At 40.6% G+C, this 17,206-nt stretch overlaps 1 protein-coding gene across 1 annotated transcript in view; it reads right to left on the bottom strand.

Annotated features, from left to right (window-relative positions):
- Positions 1-17,206, bottom strand: part of LOC126252425 (uncharacterized) — a 127,959-nt gene that overhangs the window by 28,095 nt on the left and 82,658 nt on the right. Inside the window, exon 2 of the mRNA XM_049953316.1 lies at positions 16,362-16,469. Coding sequence (XP_049809273.1) covers positions 16,362-16,469 — 108 coding nt within the window. The remainder of the gene's footprint in view (positions 1-16,361; positions 16,470-17,206) is intronic.

Genomic DNA, 17,206 nt, shown 5'->3' on the forward strand with positions numbered 1-17,206 from the left:
TCAAGGATATCAGATCATTTCCTGTCGCTCCAACAAAAAGGCGTTGATGACAACAGAATTCTTCAATGACTAGGTGTTGAGCCTGGGCAGAGAAATTAGGAGAAAAAAGAGACGCAAAAAAATCCTGCTATTACTGGAAAATTCCGCAGTTGACAATAACCCACTATCTCTGGATGATGTGAAACTTCGTTTTTTCCCCTGTAAACCCAACTCGGAAATTGCAGCCATCTAATCAGGGAGCAATCTCGATTTCTAGTTGTACCTCATCGGCCGATGTGACGATGGTGTTGTGTAGCATTAAAGGTGCTCCGAGGATCAAACAACAATTTCGCAGCGATAGTCATGGGCGATAAAGCATTATCGTGGCGATTTCCTTCATCAGTTTCAAGAATGCCGATTCATCAACAACACATGAGTGGAGAAACGGACTCGGTGTATAAAATACCTGGAAACTCCTCACTGATTTGGAAGAAAGAATGGAATTTGAGGATTTCGTACATTTTGACGATCATGTAGAAGTCTGTGGTAGCCTGACTGACCATGAAATTTTGTCTGTTTCATGCGAAATGAACGAAGACAATGGTAAAGTAGAAGAAGTGTAAGAAGGAAAAGAAGAAGCGACTGAAGCAAAACTTATTCCATTTGCAACTCTAAAGAGACAATGTTGTCATTGAAAACTTTGCACACGTACGCATTCTCAACAGAAATAGATGCTGACGTATATTTGGCTTTCCTCACAACAGGAAATGCACTTAACCAAGCACGCTGTAGCAGTCTGAGGCAGCGAAATATCTTTACAAAGCAAAACCGGAGTTGTCTTATATGTTTGCTAAAATTTATATTTGCCTCTCATTTGAAATGCTGTAATAAATAATGCCCCACGATCCACTGACCTCACCGAGGTGTTCAGTGATACAGGTAGGTAGTCATACTGTAGGTGCAACCACAATTGGATGCTACACTATGTGTTCAAAAGTATCAGGACACCCCCAAAAACATATGTTTTTCATATTAGGTACATTGTGCTGCCACCTACTGCCAGGTACTCCATATCAGCGACCTCAGTGTCATTAGACATCTTGAGAGAGCAGAATGGGGTGCTCCACGGAACTCAGGACTTCGAACGTGGTCAGGTCATTAGGTGTCACTTGTGTCATTCGCCTGTACGCGAGATTTCCACACGCCTAAAAATCCCTGTTGTTGTTGTTGTGGTCTTCAGTCCTGAGACTGGTTTGATGCAGCTCTCCATGTTACCCTATCCTGTGCAAGCTTCTTCATCTCCCAGTACTTACTGCAACCTACATCCTTCTGAATCTGCTTAGTGTATTCATCTCTTGGTCTCCCTCTACGATTTTTACCCTCCACACTGCCCTCCAATGCTAAATTTGTGATCCCTTGATGCCTCAGAACATGTCCTACCAACCGGTCCCTTCTACTTGTCAAGTTGTGCCACACACTCCTCTTCTCCCCAATTCTATTCAATACCTCCTCATTGGTTACGTGATCTACCCGTCTAATCTTCAGCATTCTTCTGTAGCACCACATTTCGAAAGCTTCTATTCTCTTCTTGTCCAAACTATTTATCGTCCATGTTTCACTTCCATACATGGCTACACTCCATACAAATACTTTCAGAAACGACTTCCTGACACTTACATCAATACTCGATGTTAACAGATTCCTCTTCTTCAGAAACGATTTCCTTGCCATTGCCAGTCTACATTTTATATCCTCTCTACTTCGACCATCATCAGCTATTTAGCTCCCCAAATAGCAAAACTCATTTACTACTTTAAATGTGTCATTTTATAATCTAATTCCCGCAGCATCACCCGATTTAATTCGACTACATTCCATTATCTTCGATTTGCTTTTGTTGATGTTCATCTTATATCCTCCTTTCAAGACCCTGTCCATTCCGTTCAACTACTTTTCCAAGTCCTTTGCTGTCTCTGACAGAATTACAATGTTATTGGCGAATCTCAAAGTTTTTATTTCTTCTCCATGGTTTTTAATACCTACTCTGAATTTTTCTTTTGTTTCCTTTAATGCTTGCTCAATATACAGATTGAATAACATCGGGGATAGGCTCCCTCCCCAACTCACTCCCTTCCCAACCACTGCTTCCCTTTCGTGCCCCTCAACTCTTATAACTACTATCTGGTTTCTGTACAAATTATAAATAGCCTTTCGCTCCCTGTATTTTACCCCTGCCACCTTCAGAATTTGAAAGAGCGTATTACAGTCAACATTGTCAAAAGCTTTCTCTAAGTCTGCAAATGCTAGGAACGTAGATTTGCCTTTCCTTAATCTTTCTTCTAAGATAAGTCGTAGTGTCAGTATTGCCTCACGTGTTCCAATATTTCTACGAAATCCAAACTGATCTTCTCCGAGGTCGGTTTCTACCCGTTTTTCCATTCGTCTGTAAAGAATTCGCGTTAGTATTTTGCAGCTGTGACTTATTGAACTGATAGTTCGGTAATTTTCACATCTATCAACACCTCCTTTTTTTGGGATTGGAATTATTATATTCTTATTGAAGTCTGAGTGTATTTCATCTGTCTCATACGTCTTGCTCACCAGATGGTAGAGTTTTGTCAGGACTGGCTCTCCCAAGGCTGTCAGTAGTTCTAATGGAATGTTGTCTACTCCCGGGGCCTTGTTTCGATTCAGGTCTTTGAGTGCTCTGTCAAACTCTTCACGCTGTATAGTATCTCCCATTTCATCTTCATCTACATCCTCTTCCATTTCCATAATATTGTCCTCAAGTACCACCTTTCTGCTTTCCCTTCTTTGCTTAGAACTGGGTTTCCATCTGCGCTCTTGATATTCATATAAGTGGTTCTCTTTTCTCCAAAGGTCTCTTTAATTTTCCTGTAGGCAGTATGTATCTTACCCCTAGCGAGATAAGCCTCTACATCCTTACATTTGTCCTCTAGCCAACCCTGCTTAGCCATTTTGCACTTCCTGTCGATCTCATTTTTGAGACGTTTGTATTCCTTTTTGCCTGCTTCATTTACTTCCTTCATCAATTAAATTCAATATTTCTTCTGTTACCCAAGAATTTCTACTAGCCACGTACAGCAGAAAAGTGTACAGGCCGACTGAAAGAGACCGCCGACAGCTGAAGAGGGTCGTAATGTCTAATAGGCAGACATCTATCCAGACCATCACACAGGAATTCCAAACTACATCATGATCCACTGCAAGTACTATGACAGTTAGGCGGGAGGTGAGAAAACTTGGATTTCATGGTCGAGCGGCTGCTCAAAGCCACACATCACGCCAGTAAATGCCGAACGACGCCTCGCTTGATGTAAGGAGCGTAAACATTGGACGACCGAACAGTGAAAAAACGTTGGGTGGAGTGACGAATCACGGTACACAATGTGGCGATCCGATGGCAGGGTGTGGGTATGGGGAAAGCCCGGTAGCGTCATGTGCCAGCGTGTGTAATGCCAACAGCGAAATTCGGAGGCGGTGGTGTTACGGTATGGTCTTGCTTTTCATGGTGGGGGGCTTGCACCCCTTGTTGTTTTACTTGATACTATCACAGCACAGACCTACATCGATGTTTTGAGCACCCTCTTGCTTCCCACTGTTGAAGATGAATTCGGGGATGGTGGTTGCATCTTTCAACACGACCTAACAGTGGAAAAACGTTGGGTGGAATGAAGAATCACGGTACACAATGTGGCGATCCGATGGCAGGGTGTGGGTATGGAGAAAGCCCGGTAGCGTCATGTGCCAGCGTGTGTAATGCCAACAGTAAAATTCGGAGGCGGTGGTGTTATGGTATGGTCTTGCTTTTCATGGTGGGGGGCTTGCACCCCTTGTTGTTTTACTTGATACTATCACAGCAAAGGCCTACATCGATGTTTTAAGCACCTTCTTGCTTCCCACTGTTGAAGATGAATTCGGGGATGGTGGTTGCATCTTTCAACACGATCGAGCGCCTGTTCATAACGCACGCGTGTGGCGGAGTGGTTACATGACAATGACTTCCCCCTAATGGACTGGCCTGCGCAGAGTCCTAACCGGAATCCTATAGAACACCTTTGGGATGTTTTGGAACGCCGACCGACATTGCTACCTCTCCTCAGTGCAACACTCCGTGAAGAATGGGCTGCCATTCCCCAAGAAACCTTCCAGCAACTGATTGATCGTATGCCTGCGAGAGTGGAAGCTGTCGTCAAGGCTAAGTGTGGGCCAACACCAGACTGAATTCCAGCCGATGAAGGGCGCCACGAACTTGTAAGCCATTTTCAGCCAGGTGTTCGGATACTTTTGATCACAGAGTGTATCTGTGGAGAGGTCCTGAAGTGAGGCAGCGGCCTATTCAGTAGTAGCAGGGGTAAAAGTCTGGATGATTGATTGATTTGGCTTGTAATTTTAGTCAACATGGCGTAACTTTGCTGGTAGTGCAAACAGCTGACAAAGGTGGAGCTACAGCCGTTATTTTTCCCAAGAACAGGTAGCACTTCTCTGTGGTTCAATGATGATTGCATCGTTTTGAGTAAATTATTTCAGAGTCAAAACAGGTCCCCATTCGGATCTCCGGACAGGGAATACTCTGGAGGATATTGTCATCAGAAAAAAAGAAACTAGCATTCTATGGGTCAGAGCATGGAGTGTTAGATCTCTATATCATGCGGGGAGATTAGAGATTTTAGAAGAGGAAATGTACGGGTTAACGTTAGATATAGTGGAAATTAGTGATGGGAGGTGGCAGAAAGAATAAGACTTCGCATTATTATAGCGAAGATAGACATGAAGCTAAAAACTCACTACAGCAGAACAAGTGTATATGTCAACTAGCCGGTGAAGAGAATAAAATGAAATTATGCTGATGAAGGGAATAATAAAAAATTATTCAGATGCTTAAGAGGCCGGCCGGTGTGGCCGTGCGGTTCTAGGCGCTTCAGTCCGGAACCGCGCTGCTGCTACGGTCGCAGGTTCGAATCCTGCCTCGGGCATGGATGTGTGTGATGTCCTTAGGTTAGTTAGGTTTAATTAGTTCTAAGTTCTAGGCGACTGATGACCTCAGAAGTTAAGTCGCATAGTGTTCAGAGCCATTTGAACCATTTAAACTGTGATAGGGGGCTAGAACTCGATAACAGGAAAAGGAAGAGAAGGAAAAAAAGTAAGTAAATTTGGACTGGGGGAAAGAAAGGAAAGAGGATTCCCCTGGTACTGTTTAATCCCTGATAATACTTCGTGGAAGAATCGTGTAAGAGGGGTGAATACATGCAAGAGACCTGGAGACACTGGAAGATTTCAGATAATATGACGATAAGGCAGAGATTTCAAAACCGGATTAACTGTAAGACTTTCCAGGAAAGTACGGAAAGTTGAGACGTCCCTGTGCTGTGTTGTGTGGTCATATTGTCCTGGCAGTGCAGGATGTTGTATGTTCGGGGCTTTTATCGTAATGTTCCTTTGAACTGGCTCTAAGATTTTTATTAGAAAGTCTGTATGTTGTCCTTTGTGGCGGCTGTATTGCGGTGGAGAGCTTCATTTCTGTAGAACAGTAAATGTTGCACCGCCGCAGTTGGTAAATTTTACAAAGAGTGCTTGACCGCAACTGCTGAGCTGGGTACGGTTGCACGGGCTTATTTAACAGTGCTTTGGGCAGCGCCTTAGCGTCTGCACGGCTACAGCCTAGCCAGTGTTCGGCCTCGCCTGCGTTGCTGCGCTCCGTTAAGCTTAAGCTATCGCGTTGCGGTTGGGGCCCTGTGAGCGTATAGAGCATCTGGGCAGCAGTAATTTATTTGTTTGAATGTAGTGGTCATGGAGCTTCGCCAGAATTAAGTTTAGTGTAGTAAGTTTTAAAAGCCTTGTTGCTAAATCTGAGCCTTGTTAGGTTAATTTAGTAATCATGAGCTTGGCCCCTATTAAGTTTAAAGTGTAAGAATATTGTTTCTAAAGCTAGAACCTGTTTTGCCTGCCTTTTATGTGTTTGATGGTTACAACCTTACCCTAGTATTGAAGTGGTCTAGCGCCCTTTCTTGTGCTGTGATATTTGTACTTATCGGAGGGCTTAGTAGTTGAGCTACCGGCGTGGGCCACGCCCATTAGAACTAAAAAGGCTTGATAAAAAATATTAACTGTTCATTGGAAGTTTAAGCTCTTAAGCCTGCTGCTAAGTTTGCACTAAGTTACTTCCAGGACGGAGGCAGTGGTTGTGGCCTTAGTTTCAGGGGTGCTGCTGCGGCGCGTTGCACCTTTGGCCTGGGTTTAGGTCTCACCACCCGCTCTTGCGGGAGGTCTTCCTAGGGGGTCGGCCAAGATCCAGAGCTCTGTCAGGACCGAGACGGCGTTTGTTTCCTGTCATACAGCAGGCGACGGGTCCTGAACGTCCGGGAGAGCTTGATTTTTTTACTGTTGAAACCCATTTTAAATAAATTTTACATTGATTCTATTCCAGCCCTCCAGTCCTACGATATCGGGAATAGGTACCCAACGAATTCGTGCTTTAGTTGCTTGTGCAACGAATATCACCCAGAATTCTGTTCTGGTACAGTAAGAGATGCAAGTGGTAGCAAGTAATGAGACTCTGTAATCTATTCTGTAACAAAGGGAAAACACATTTGAAAAAGTATGCTGCAGTGGTTGATTCATTAATGCAATTACTGCCGCTAAAATGACAACTTTTGAGTAATTCTGCAAGACATTATACTATGTATTTAATAATATTCTGTACATGAAAGTGGAAAAATAAACATTTGAGATTTGAACCCGTGCCACCAACATGGTAGCTGTGAACGCTAACCACTACTCCACACTTGCTTGATTGAAACATTAAGCACGAAAGTAACATCGATTTTATCGGAAACAGAGGGCTGTCACATGAAAAGCCGCTAGGCTGGTACTCAGGACAGGTGCCTCTATAATACTCATCAAAATCCGTGGTTAATAAGTCTGATGGTCCCTTTGTACGTTTAGGTAGCAGGGATGAAATACAAATGGCGAAAAGTTATCTACAACTCGTATACAAGCCGGACTGCAGCTGTAAGTACTGGAGATCGTGAACGGGGGCGCTGGTTGAGAAGACAGTGAGACAGGGTTTTAGCGCATTCAAAGTTACTCAATATGTACATTGAGCTAGCAACAAAGAAAGCTAAGGAGAAATTTAGAAAGGGAATTAAAGTTCAGGGAGGAGAAATAAAAACTTTACGGTTTTTCGACGACACTAATTCTATCAGAGGCGGCAACTGACTTGAAAGAGCAGTATAACTGAATGCATAGTGTCTTAAAAATTGGTTATAACATGAACAAAAGTAAAACGGTTTAATGGAACGTACGCGAAGTGAATCGGGAAATGCTGAGGGAATTAGATTTACAAATGAGACGGTAAAAGTAGTCGATGCATTTTGCTATTTGGGCAGCCAAATAATGCTGTCTGAAGTAAAGACCATATAAAATGCAGGCTGGCAATAGCAAGATAGAATTTTCTGAAAGAAAAAACAGAACTTTGTTAATATCGAATATAAACTTGTGTTAGGAAGTCTTACCTGAAATTGTTTGTGTGACGTGTAGCCTTGTACAGAAACGACACGTGGGCAATAAACGGTTCAGATAAAAAGAGAACAGAAGCATTTCAAATGTGGTACAGCAGAATAATGCCGAAGATTACATGGGTAGATCAAATAATTAATGATGAAGTACTGAGCCGAATTGTTAAGAAAGGAAATTTATGGGACAGCCTGCCTAAATGAGTTGTGGCGCAGTTGCCTTTGCTTCATTCTCTAGTTATCTTCATTCGATATCTTCCGCTAGCGCTATTTTCGGGGCTCCTGCTATGAGTGCGAATTCGTCGGGGCTAGTTAAAAGGCGGAGCGCGATGGCGATACGGGAGACAGTGAGACCAGTGAGTGCCTCGGGAACAAAGAACTGAGTGGAGGGGCTTTGGGTGTGCCTGACTAGAGCTATTGATAAAATATCGATATATCGTTATCAAAATGGTAACATCGAGTGTCCTCATTTTTATTTTATATTACATTTTTTTCACAATTTTCGGTAAATATTTGAAGTTATCCTGTTGAAACTGCAGTGGAACATATTTTTACTTTCACTGTGTGAAAGAATCTTACCACTTTTTGAGCTTTCGTCACGTCCAATCTTTCTCTTTGAAGCAAGTATATTTGGCACAAAAGAAAAAGACTGTCTCTTCACATCGGCGTTATTCAAAAACAGTTGCTGAAAATTATGAACAAAAATCTAAATGACAAGACTGGTCTTTATGGCGGGCGGAGACGTGCGAGAGGAAATGACGTAATCGGCGCTCGGCGCTACCTACAGAAACTGCAACGTTTAGCTTCAACGCGCAGTTTTGACACTACAATTGCTAGGTCGCTGGCGATGGCAGAAATTTAAAAAACCGCGAACTCGATATGAGGTGTTCCGAGCAAATACTATGTGTGACCAATTGCACGACGGACCCATCTAACACTTTTTATTGTGGCACTTACATGCAGTTACCATTATTAGCAAAGTGGTTATCGCCAAGCGTGAACGTGCATCGTTTTCTTTCAATTCTTACTGTAAGGGGGATAGGCAGGCTGCTGCTTGTTGACGCACAGAATATCTAAGAATAAATGAATCACTACTTAAATATACAGCTTTAAAACTGGCAATATATTTGCAATGTGCAGACGATATTTTTGTCAATATACCGATACTTTTCATCGATGTATCGAGAACCGGTAGTGAGTTTTTTAAATATCGATATATCGGATTACCGATATTTTTAAAAACATCAACTGTGCTATGCATGACACGACCAGAAGCCGCACGCCGCGGGGCTGTGTGTTGTGTCCTGTGATGAGTCACAGGTAGCAAATATATTTAATAATCATTTATTACGTATAGTAGAAAGCACAGGGACAAACTGTTCAAGAGAAAAATCACAGTAGTATGTTGAAAAAGTAACGCTCATAAAGTTCGAAAACATGTATCACCAACTTCTCCTTCTGAGATTAAGAAAATTATACCTTCTCTCAAAAATGAAAACTCATCTAGTTTTGTTCCCATATAATAAGCCCCATCTTATACTAAATATGTAATGCATCACTAAATCATGGCATTTTTCCAGAGAGAATGAAATAGGCCGTTGTCAAACCGCTCTTTAAGATGGGTAGTACGAGAAATGTCAGTAACTGTTGACCTGTTTCAAAAATTTTTGAAAAGGTGATGCATTCTAGAATAGTATTTCGCCTTAGCAACAATAACTTCCTCAGAAAATCACAGTTTTGGTTTCAGAAGAGTTCTCTACTGAGAATGCCATTTGCATGTTCACTCAACAGATTTTATAAGCATAAATAATAAAGTGGCACTGATTGGTATTTTCTGCGATCTATCTAAAGCATTTGACTGTGTGAATCACAGTATTCTCCTAGTTACATTGAAATTGATGCTATAACCAACCAAAGGAGAGTGTAATATCCAACCATAAGAACGCAGATAACTGTACTTAGTAATTCGACCAATATAGTCCAGGGACATAATTTTGACTGGGAAGAAATCAGGTGTGGCGTTCATCAAGGCTCAGTCTTAGGTCCACTATTGTTCCTCATATATGTGAACGACCTTCTGTCTAATATACAACAAGTAGAATTAGTTCTTTTTGCAGACGACACTAGTTTTGTAATCAATCCAAGTATAAGTACAGAAACAGAAAAAATGGTAAACAAAATTCTTAAAAGTATCACTGACTGGTTTTCTGTGAACAATCTCACCCTCAATTTAAAAAAGACACGACATATTTTGTTCTGCACATCTAGGGGTACTGCACCAGTGTAAAGAGTAACAAATAATGAGGAGATAAGAAATAGGGTGGAAATTTCGAAACTCTTAGGTGTCCATGTTGATCAGAACTTCATTTCGGAAAAGCACAGTTTAGAATTCCCAAAACAACTTAGTTCAGCCACATTTGCACTTAGAAAATAATGGAAATCTCGAGGAGAGACAAATCAGTAAGTTAGCATATCTTGCATATTTTCATTCAACACTGTCATATACAATAATGTTCTTGTATAACTCATCTTTAAGAAAGAACACATTCTTTGCACAAAAATGTACCGTAAGAATATGTGGGGTTCACCCACGATCATCTCATAGACAGGTTTAAAGATACAGGGTACTTGTAAATGGTGGAAAAATCGAAATTTTTATGACTATATTGAATTCTATAGTCTTTCCTGATTACATTGATATATACATTATATGGTTTCAAATGAAAAATGGCCTTTATATACAAAATTTTAAAGTTACAGTCATGTATGCCGCCATGCCCCCTTTATTTCTGTTACGTAAACCAGTATAATTTCGAAAAGAACTGTGAACTTTCTGTTTCCAGCGATTATACGTATGATACATTGTATATGTTGGAAAAAAAGAAAAAAAGCAAGCCACACTGTTGAAAGTAACCTATGTATCAGTTCTTCAACCTCGAAAACGACTTGGAACATTTTGCATAATTCATATTATGTGAATTTGAAGTTGGTGTATGTAATGCGTGCAATAGGAAAAGGAAAAAAGGCTGCTCAAACGTATTGTGGTTTGATGGACCTTCCTCCTCCTCCCAGTAGGTTCAGCAAGTACATAAAAATACTTTTATGTGCCTTGACGGTTGTGTCTAAAGCATCTATGAAATGTACAGTATAACGATCTGTAAATATTAGTGGAATCAGGGACATTGCTGTTGCACTTTATGGGACATTGCAACGTCGAGGACATCGTTCCTCGAATGGTGTTGTAAGTGCTACTACTCTGGAGAATGGAAAAGTTGTTGGTGTTAAATGCTTATCTAAGTACTGCCACACTTGCAATTGTAACAGTGAAGGACATATTGAACATCCGTGTTCTAAGAAAAATGATGGTTACAGTGGATGTATGGAGCGTGATGGAGCTCAAAAAATATTTCAGAGGTCGGTGCCAGTTTATAACGTTAGATATACGAAGTACCTAGGCGATGGGGACTCTAAAGTTTTCAATAAAATTAATGAGTTAAATGTTTATGGTGATACCTTGGTAACAATATTGGAGTGTAGTGGACATGTGCAAAAGAGGATGGGTGATAAATTGAGATAACTACGAAGGGAAATGAAAGAAAAGTTGCTGTCTGATGGAAAATCTCTGTCTGGCCGAGGCAGATTGACGGAAACTGAAGTGGATCTTCATCAGAGTTATTATGGGTTGGCCATGAGACGAACTGCACCTCTGAATGATGTTACAGCAATGAGAAAAGCAGTATGGGCCACCTACTTTCATACGTTGTCCACAGATGACCACCCTGTTCACGGACTTTGGCCTAAAGGAGCAGATTCTTGGTGTGGTTACCAAAAAGCAAAAGAAAGTGATCAAATATACCATCATAAGCATTCTCTTGCTGAGGCTGTTATGAACGAAATAAAACCAGTTTTTAGAGACCTGAGTGACCCTGTTTTGCTTAGTAAATGTCTTCATGTGGGCACTCAGAATACAAATGAAAGTTTCAACCATTGCGTATGGGAAAGTTTACCTAAAAGTGTTTTTGTAGGACTAAATACATTAAAAGTTGGTGTACTAGATGAAGTGACATGTTTCAATGATGGAGTGATTGGAAGGTTGGGAGTCCTGAGAAATTTAGGCATAAAATGTTGCTGTAATATGGAAGACAATTGTTTGTGTGTGACAAAAAATTTGGAAATTTGTGGTAAGGTCGTATGGGACCAAACTGCTGAGGTCATATGTCCATTAGCCTACACAGTACTTAACTAACAAACTAACTTACGCTAAGGACAACATACACACACCCATGCCCGAGTTAGGACTCAAACGTCCGACGGGGGAGTCGCCCAGACCGTGACAAGTACGTGTGAAGACAATGGGTGCATGAAGCTGAAATATTCTCTCTTCAAGTTACCGAAGAAGTAAGAAGCGCTAAAAGGAATGCCAAGAGGAAGCTTGAAGATGAATAAATGCTGCAGGATGAAGACTGTGATTCATAAATGTTCTGAGGCACAGTTTAATTGGACTCATATCTTCATTCGCAATTCCCGCAAGTTATATTTTTCAGAATTCAGGTACAAATATTTCCTAAAGATTATAAAGCATTGTTATAATTTTTATATAACTTGCAATAGTCCATACATATGTAGTAGACCTAAGGTTTATTGAAGAATCAACTAAATTATAGAAAAAATAACATTTGTATTAGGAAAAAAATTATAAAAATAAAATGTAGAATGCGATATTTTTTATCCTTGTAATATACATAATAGATGAAATTATATAGGTGTAGTACCTCAGCCATCATGTCATACATATCTGCTAAAAATTTGGTCGCCTTCAAATGCATAACATTGGATTAAATGGTACCTCAATTTGAGGAAGCATTTTGGAAAACAAAATTGCATCAATTTCTTTGTAATCTTTTCTAATAACCCTAAGCAGGTTCAAAAATATTCAAAATACTTCTAATTTGTTTAGAAAGATACCTGATATCAACAAAAAATCTGTAAAACATACACATCATAATCAGTGCCTGAAAGAAATAGGTGCTGATTTTTACATAATATTGAGCGAGAAAAGTACCCTGTATCCTTAAGGAGTTGGGCATTCTCGCTACTGTTTCGCGGTATATTTATTCCGCCTTAAAGTTTGTTGTAAATAGTTCACTACATTTCAAAAGGAACAATGATGTACATAGTTACAATACCAGGATCAACTGTAACATTCATTAGTCCACATTAAGGCTGTCTTTTGCACAAAAATGTGTGCACAATGCTGCAACAAAAAATTTTGATTACTTACATAGTGATACGAAATAGCTGACAGCCAACAAAATTAAAATTGAAGACAAAGTGACAAAAGTTTCTCCTTAAAAACTTCTTCTATTCCATGGAAGAATTTCTATTACTGTAGTGTGTAAAAGAGGATGTGCTGAAATTACTAATTTACATCTATACATCTTTTTTATTTTTGTAATAAAAAACTTAAAAACTTTTAGACTGTTCCATATCATTACGATCTACCATGCAAAATGGGACCTGAAATGCAAAACTAATTACCATCAGAAAGAAATAGTATTCTTATATCGTTTCTATGTTATCAAAATTTTTATTTTAAAGTACCCAGTGCGGCATATGTCAGTTAACCCCTTCGCGTTTCTGGCCATGGTCAAATTTTATTGAATTAATTAATATCCCCTCACACTGAAAAATCTTGAAACCTGTGCACAGCGAAATTTGCTTAAAGAGTGATGGCAGAACTGTTTGTTATTGACAAGTGACAGTTTGAGTCTTGGCTTCATAAGTGCGTACATTGAAGGGTGAACGGTGTTCGTTACGAAGAGAAAATTGCCTACAGAAGAGTGCGTGTTAGCTTTACAGGTGTGGTGAAAACTTGGTCGAAATTAAGAAGGTTCGAGGTAACACTACGCAGTGGCCGCCCAATATTAATGGGCCCTAACTACTGAAGAAAATTTGCAGCTCATTGCACAGGCGTTCGTTTCTTCAGCCAAGCAATTGGCAAGAAGAGTTTCAAAAAACAACAATTTTCCGAAAGTAGAATGTTATAAACACTACTGCATTATCAGCGTAAATTACTACACGCCGTTAGTGACGATCGAAGGCGATAAATCTATGAGTGGTGTGTGATATGCAGCGAAAGTGATCCTAACTGTCACAAAGCAATCCTTTGTTCAGACGAAACAAATTTTAGGTTAATGGAAGAGTTAAACACAACTATTTACATTGATCTCCTGAAATATTATTGAGAAGAAGTTAAATGTCCTTGGGGTTACGATATGGGCAGCAAAAACGTACTAGGCCCTTATTTTTACTATGGGATTGTGACTGCGGAAATGTATCATGCAATGTTAAGAGAAGTTATTATTGAATCAGACAATACTTCTGTACCTGAAGCTGGCAGCAAGACGGTGCTCCGCTGCACTATAGATACATGTACGTGCATTTTTCGACGGCCATTTTGAAGAGTGATAGGAAGGTGGGGTGAGAACGATTGGCCACCAAGATCATTGGACTTCGCACGGTATGATTGTACTATGTGGGGGATACTGAAAGACAATGTTTTCGCTAAAAAGCCATTAAACATAGAGCATTTAAGAGATCTGACTGAGTAAGAACTTGAAAACCTTTTGGTAATAATGGAGAGTTCCGTGAGAAGATATGTAAATCGGTGTTCAGGCGATGTGTTAAATGAAGTTCACATATTTCAACCGTTAAAAAATCGTATGCTTTCATAAAATAAAAACATTGTGTTTGTTTTTCAGAAATATCCGTCCAATTTTCAGTATTCATATAACTGAATCAATGTGAACCAAATGGGTCCAAAGCACACCGTTATCGATTTTGAGACTGTAATATGTATGCATGCTCCTGACACCTGTTGATCTTACGGTGAACCAGCTTTATCAGTGCTGTACCTTTACACTGCATATATGAACATTTTCGAACTCTCCCATTTCTCTGATATTCACTTCCATATGGGCTCAAAGCAAAATTTTCATCCAGCCCTCACTGGCTACAGTTACATCCATTTCTCCATAAAAACTGGAAGCTCTCGAAGGAACGCCCCATCATAAACCCTCATTCCATGGTTTCAGCAGTCCAGTCTGTACAATGGACGCTGAGGATTCCAGAATCCTTAAGGACCTCACAACCAAACCAAAAGTTGTTCGTGGTCACAATGCACATTTCAGAAATTTTACAATGATGAAGTGTTCAACAGGGTGCCATGAACTGTCATTTAAAGTAGCATATCCTTAATTGGAGTCGTGGGAAGCCACCATTTTCCTCAATTCACATCGAGGGATACGACGATTTGTTGTTCCCCTACAGTGTGCAAATACCGTGCGAAATGTAATGCCCAAATACGAAAATCGAAGGCAAATATCAACCTTGAGACACAAAGACTTAAGGAAACTACTAGATTTCATGTGTGAAGTGAACAGATAGTTTTTCTGAACCTCAAGCCAGATAATGTGCGTAATGAAAATGATGATAACGAGGACCATCAAGTGTTGTGATGGGCCATAATTGTGTGTGTGTGGTACATTTACCATTGTTCTTTAAGTTCTGATTCTAGTATCACATTAATTGCAAACTACACAAGAGTCAAAAAGACGCTATTGTCACTAAACTATACGTGAAAATTTTGTGAATTGACATAAATATTTATAATAATCCTAAACATTAATTAAATTTCATAGTATGAAGTGGGTACATAATTTTCATAGGAAATATAGGATGATGAGACTTGGATAGAAAACAAATCAAACCTTTGAGAACGGTGCTTTGCCTATAAAACTGATTTTCACAAACATCTATTTTTCTCAAAACCTTGTGTGTGTTCTTTTGTTCCTAATGGTTCTCAGTGTCTCGGTTTCATTTCAGTTACACAATCATCACATTTCAGTGCCCATAATCTCGTTTTATTGTTTCCACTAACACGATGGTTAGACTGTTGCCAACGAATGTTCAGGGCGACAATTATTGAACTATCTGAAAAAAAACGTAAATTACTTACAAACCATGGCGCGCGCACACTTTATTCAACATGTAAACGTCACTACAGGTATTCGGATTTAGGTTATGACATGTTCGATATGCCTGCCATCATTGGCGATGATGTGGCGCAGACGAATAGCGAAATTCTGCATGACCCGCTGAAGTTTCGGAACATCGATGCTGTCGATGACCTTGTGAATGGCTGTTTTCAGCTCAGCAGTGGTTCTGGGCTTATTGCTGTACATCTTGTCTTTAACATATTCCCACAAAAAGGGGCGCATGTGCTCAGATCCGGAGAATCGAGGCAAATACCAGTAGCCTCTGGGTACACGAGAACCAGAATGCGGTTCCCAAAATGCTCCTCCATAACATCTCTCTCCTGCTTCGATGGGGTTGATCTCCGTCTTGATGAAACACATCTTGTCGAAATCAGGGTCAGTTTGGATAATGGGGATGAAATGACCTTCCAGAACCTTCACGTACCGTTCGGTAGTCACGTACTATCAAGGAATGCCGCACCGGCATACCACACGACACAGTCACCCATCGCGAAATGCGGATTCTCAGTCCCTCAAATGCACCAGTTTTGCTTATTGACGAACCCAGTCAGATGAAAGTAGACTTCGTCGCTAAATCAAACCACGCTAGTTTCCATAATGCCATGGGCCAACGGCGCAGTTTGAATGTCCAAACGCAAACCGTTCGGACGTTATGACGATTTTACCTCATATAGTTCAATTATTGTCACCCTGTATTTGTTCAGTATCAAGTAAATGGTTTTATGTGTGTGTGTTGGTATTATGAGGCATGCACTCAGAAGCTGGGTATGAGTAGGTGTCAGATGCTCACCCAAAGTACCAGTGGTTCCAGAAGACGAAGCTCGTGGCAGGCGGCAGAGGCAGGGGTGGCCTGTAGGCGCAGCAGCCCTGCGCGCAGCACTCCTTAGGCGGGGGGCAGCTGCACACAGGAAGCAAACACCTAACGTCAGGGGTGAGCAGGTTAGCACACACGATCGTTTTACAGAGAGAATGTCCAATGTAATGAAATTGCCAATGAAGCTACTTTCCTTCTCTAATCACGTTACTACTGTAATACACCTAGCTCCTTGCCGAGGAGAAATTAGCTAGCCAATTCGACTCACTTTTTTTTTTTCCATCCACCGGTCTTCTGATTGCTCTGATGTGCCACGCTAAGGGTCAACGTCAGTTGCTTGGTCCTGGGAAACTAGTTTACGCGTTTCATAAAACCCTGTGTTTAAATATTTTTAGCGAAAATTCATAATACTTAATCATGGGCATCATTGAAACTTTTCCCTGATTTATGTAAACATGTCCTCTCGAACTGTCCGTTTTGGTAGTCAGTAGTTTCAAACTGTTGTTCTCCTCGACATTTACGCAGAGGACCTTCTAATTTCTTATCTTATCAATACACTTACTTTTCAACATACTTCTGTAACATCACTTCAAACGCTTCACCACTCTTTTTTTTTTTCAGGATTTCCCACAGACCAGACAATGTTGTGCTCCAGGCGTACATACGTTGGATGCGAGTAGACTTCTTTTAGCAAGACCTCGACAGTGTGGCCCCAAGTCAATCATCATTATCATTATTATGAGCAGCAGCACTTCTAAAGTGCTGTTTCTGTCCCAGGGCCATGAAATCTCTATAAACCCCCGCAACAAGGTCAAAGATCG

The sequence above is a fragment of the Schistocerca nitens genome, chromosome 4, assembly GCF_023898315.1.
Source record: "Schistocerca nitens isolate TAMUIC-IGC-003100 chromosome 4, iqSchNite1.1, whole genome shotgun sequence".
Classification (NCBI taxonomy): Eukaryota; Metazoa; Arthropoda; class Insecta; order Orthoptera; family Acrididae; genus Schistocerca; species Schistocerca nitens.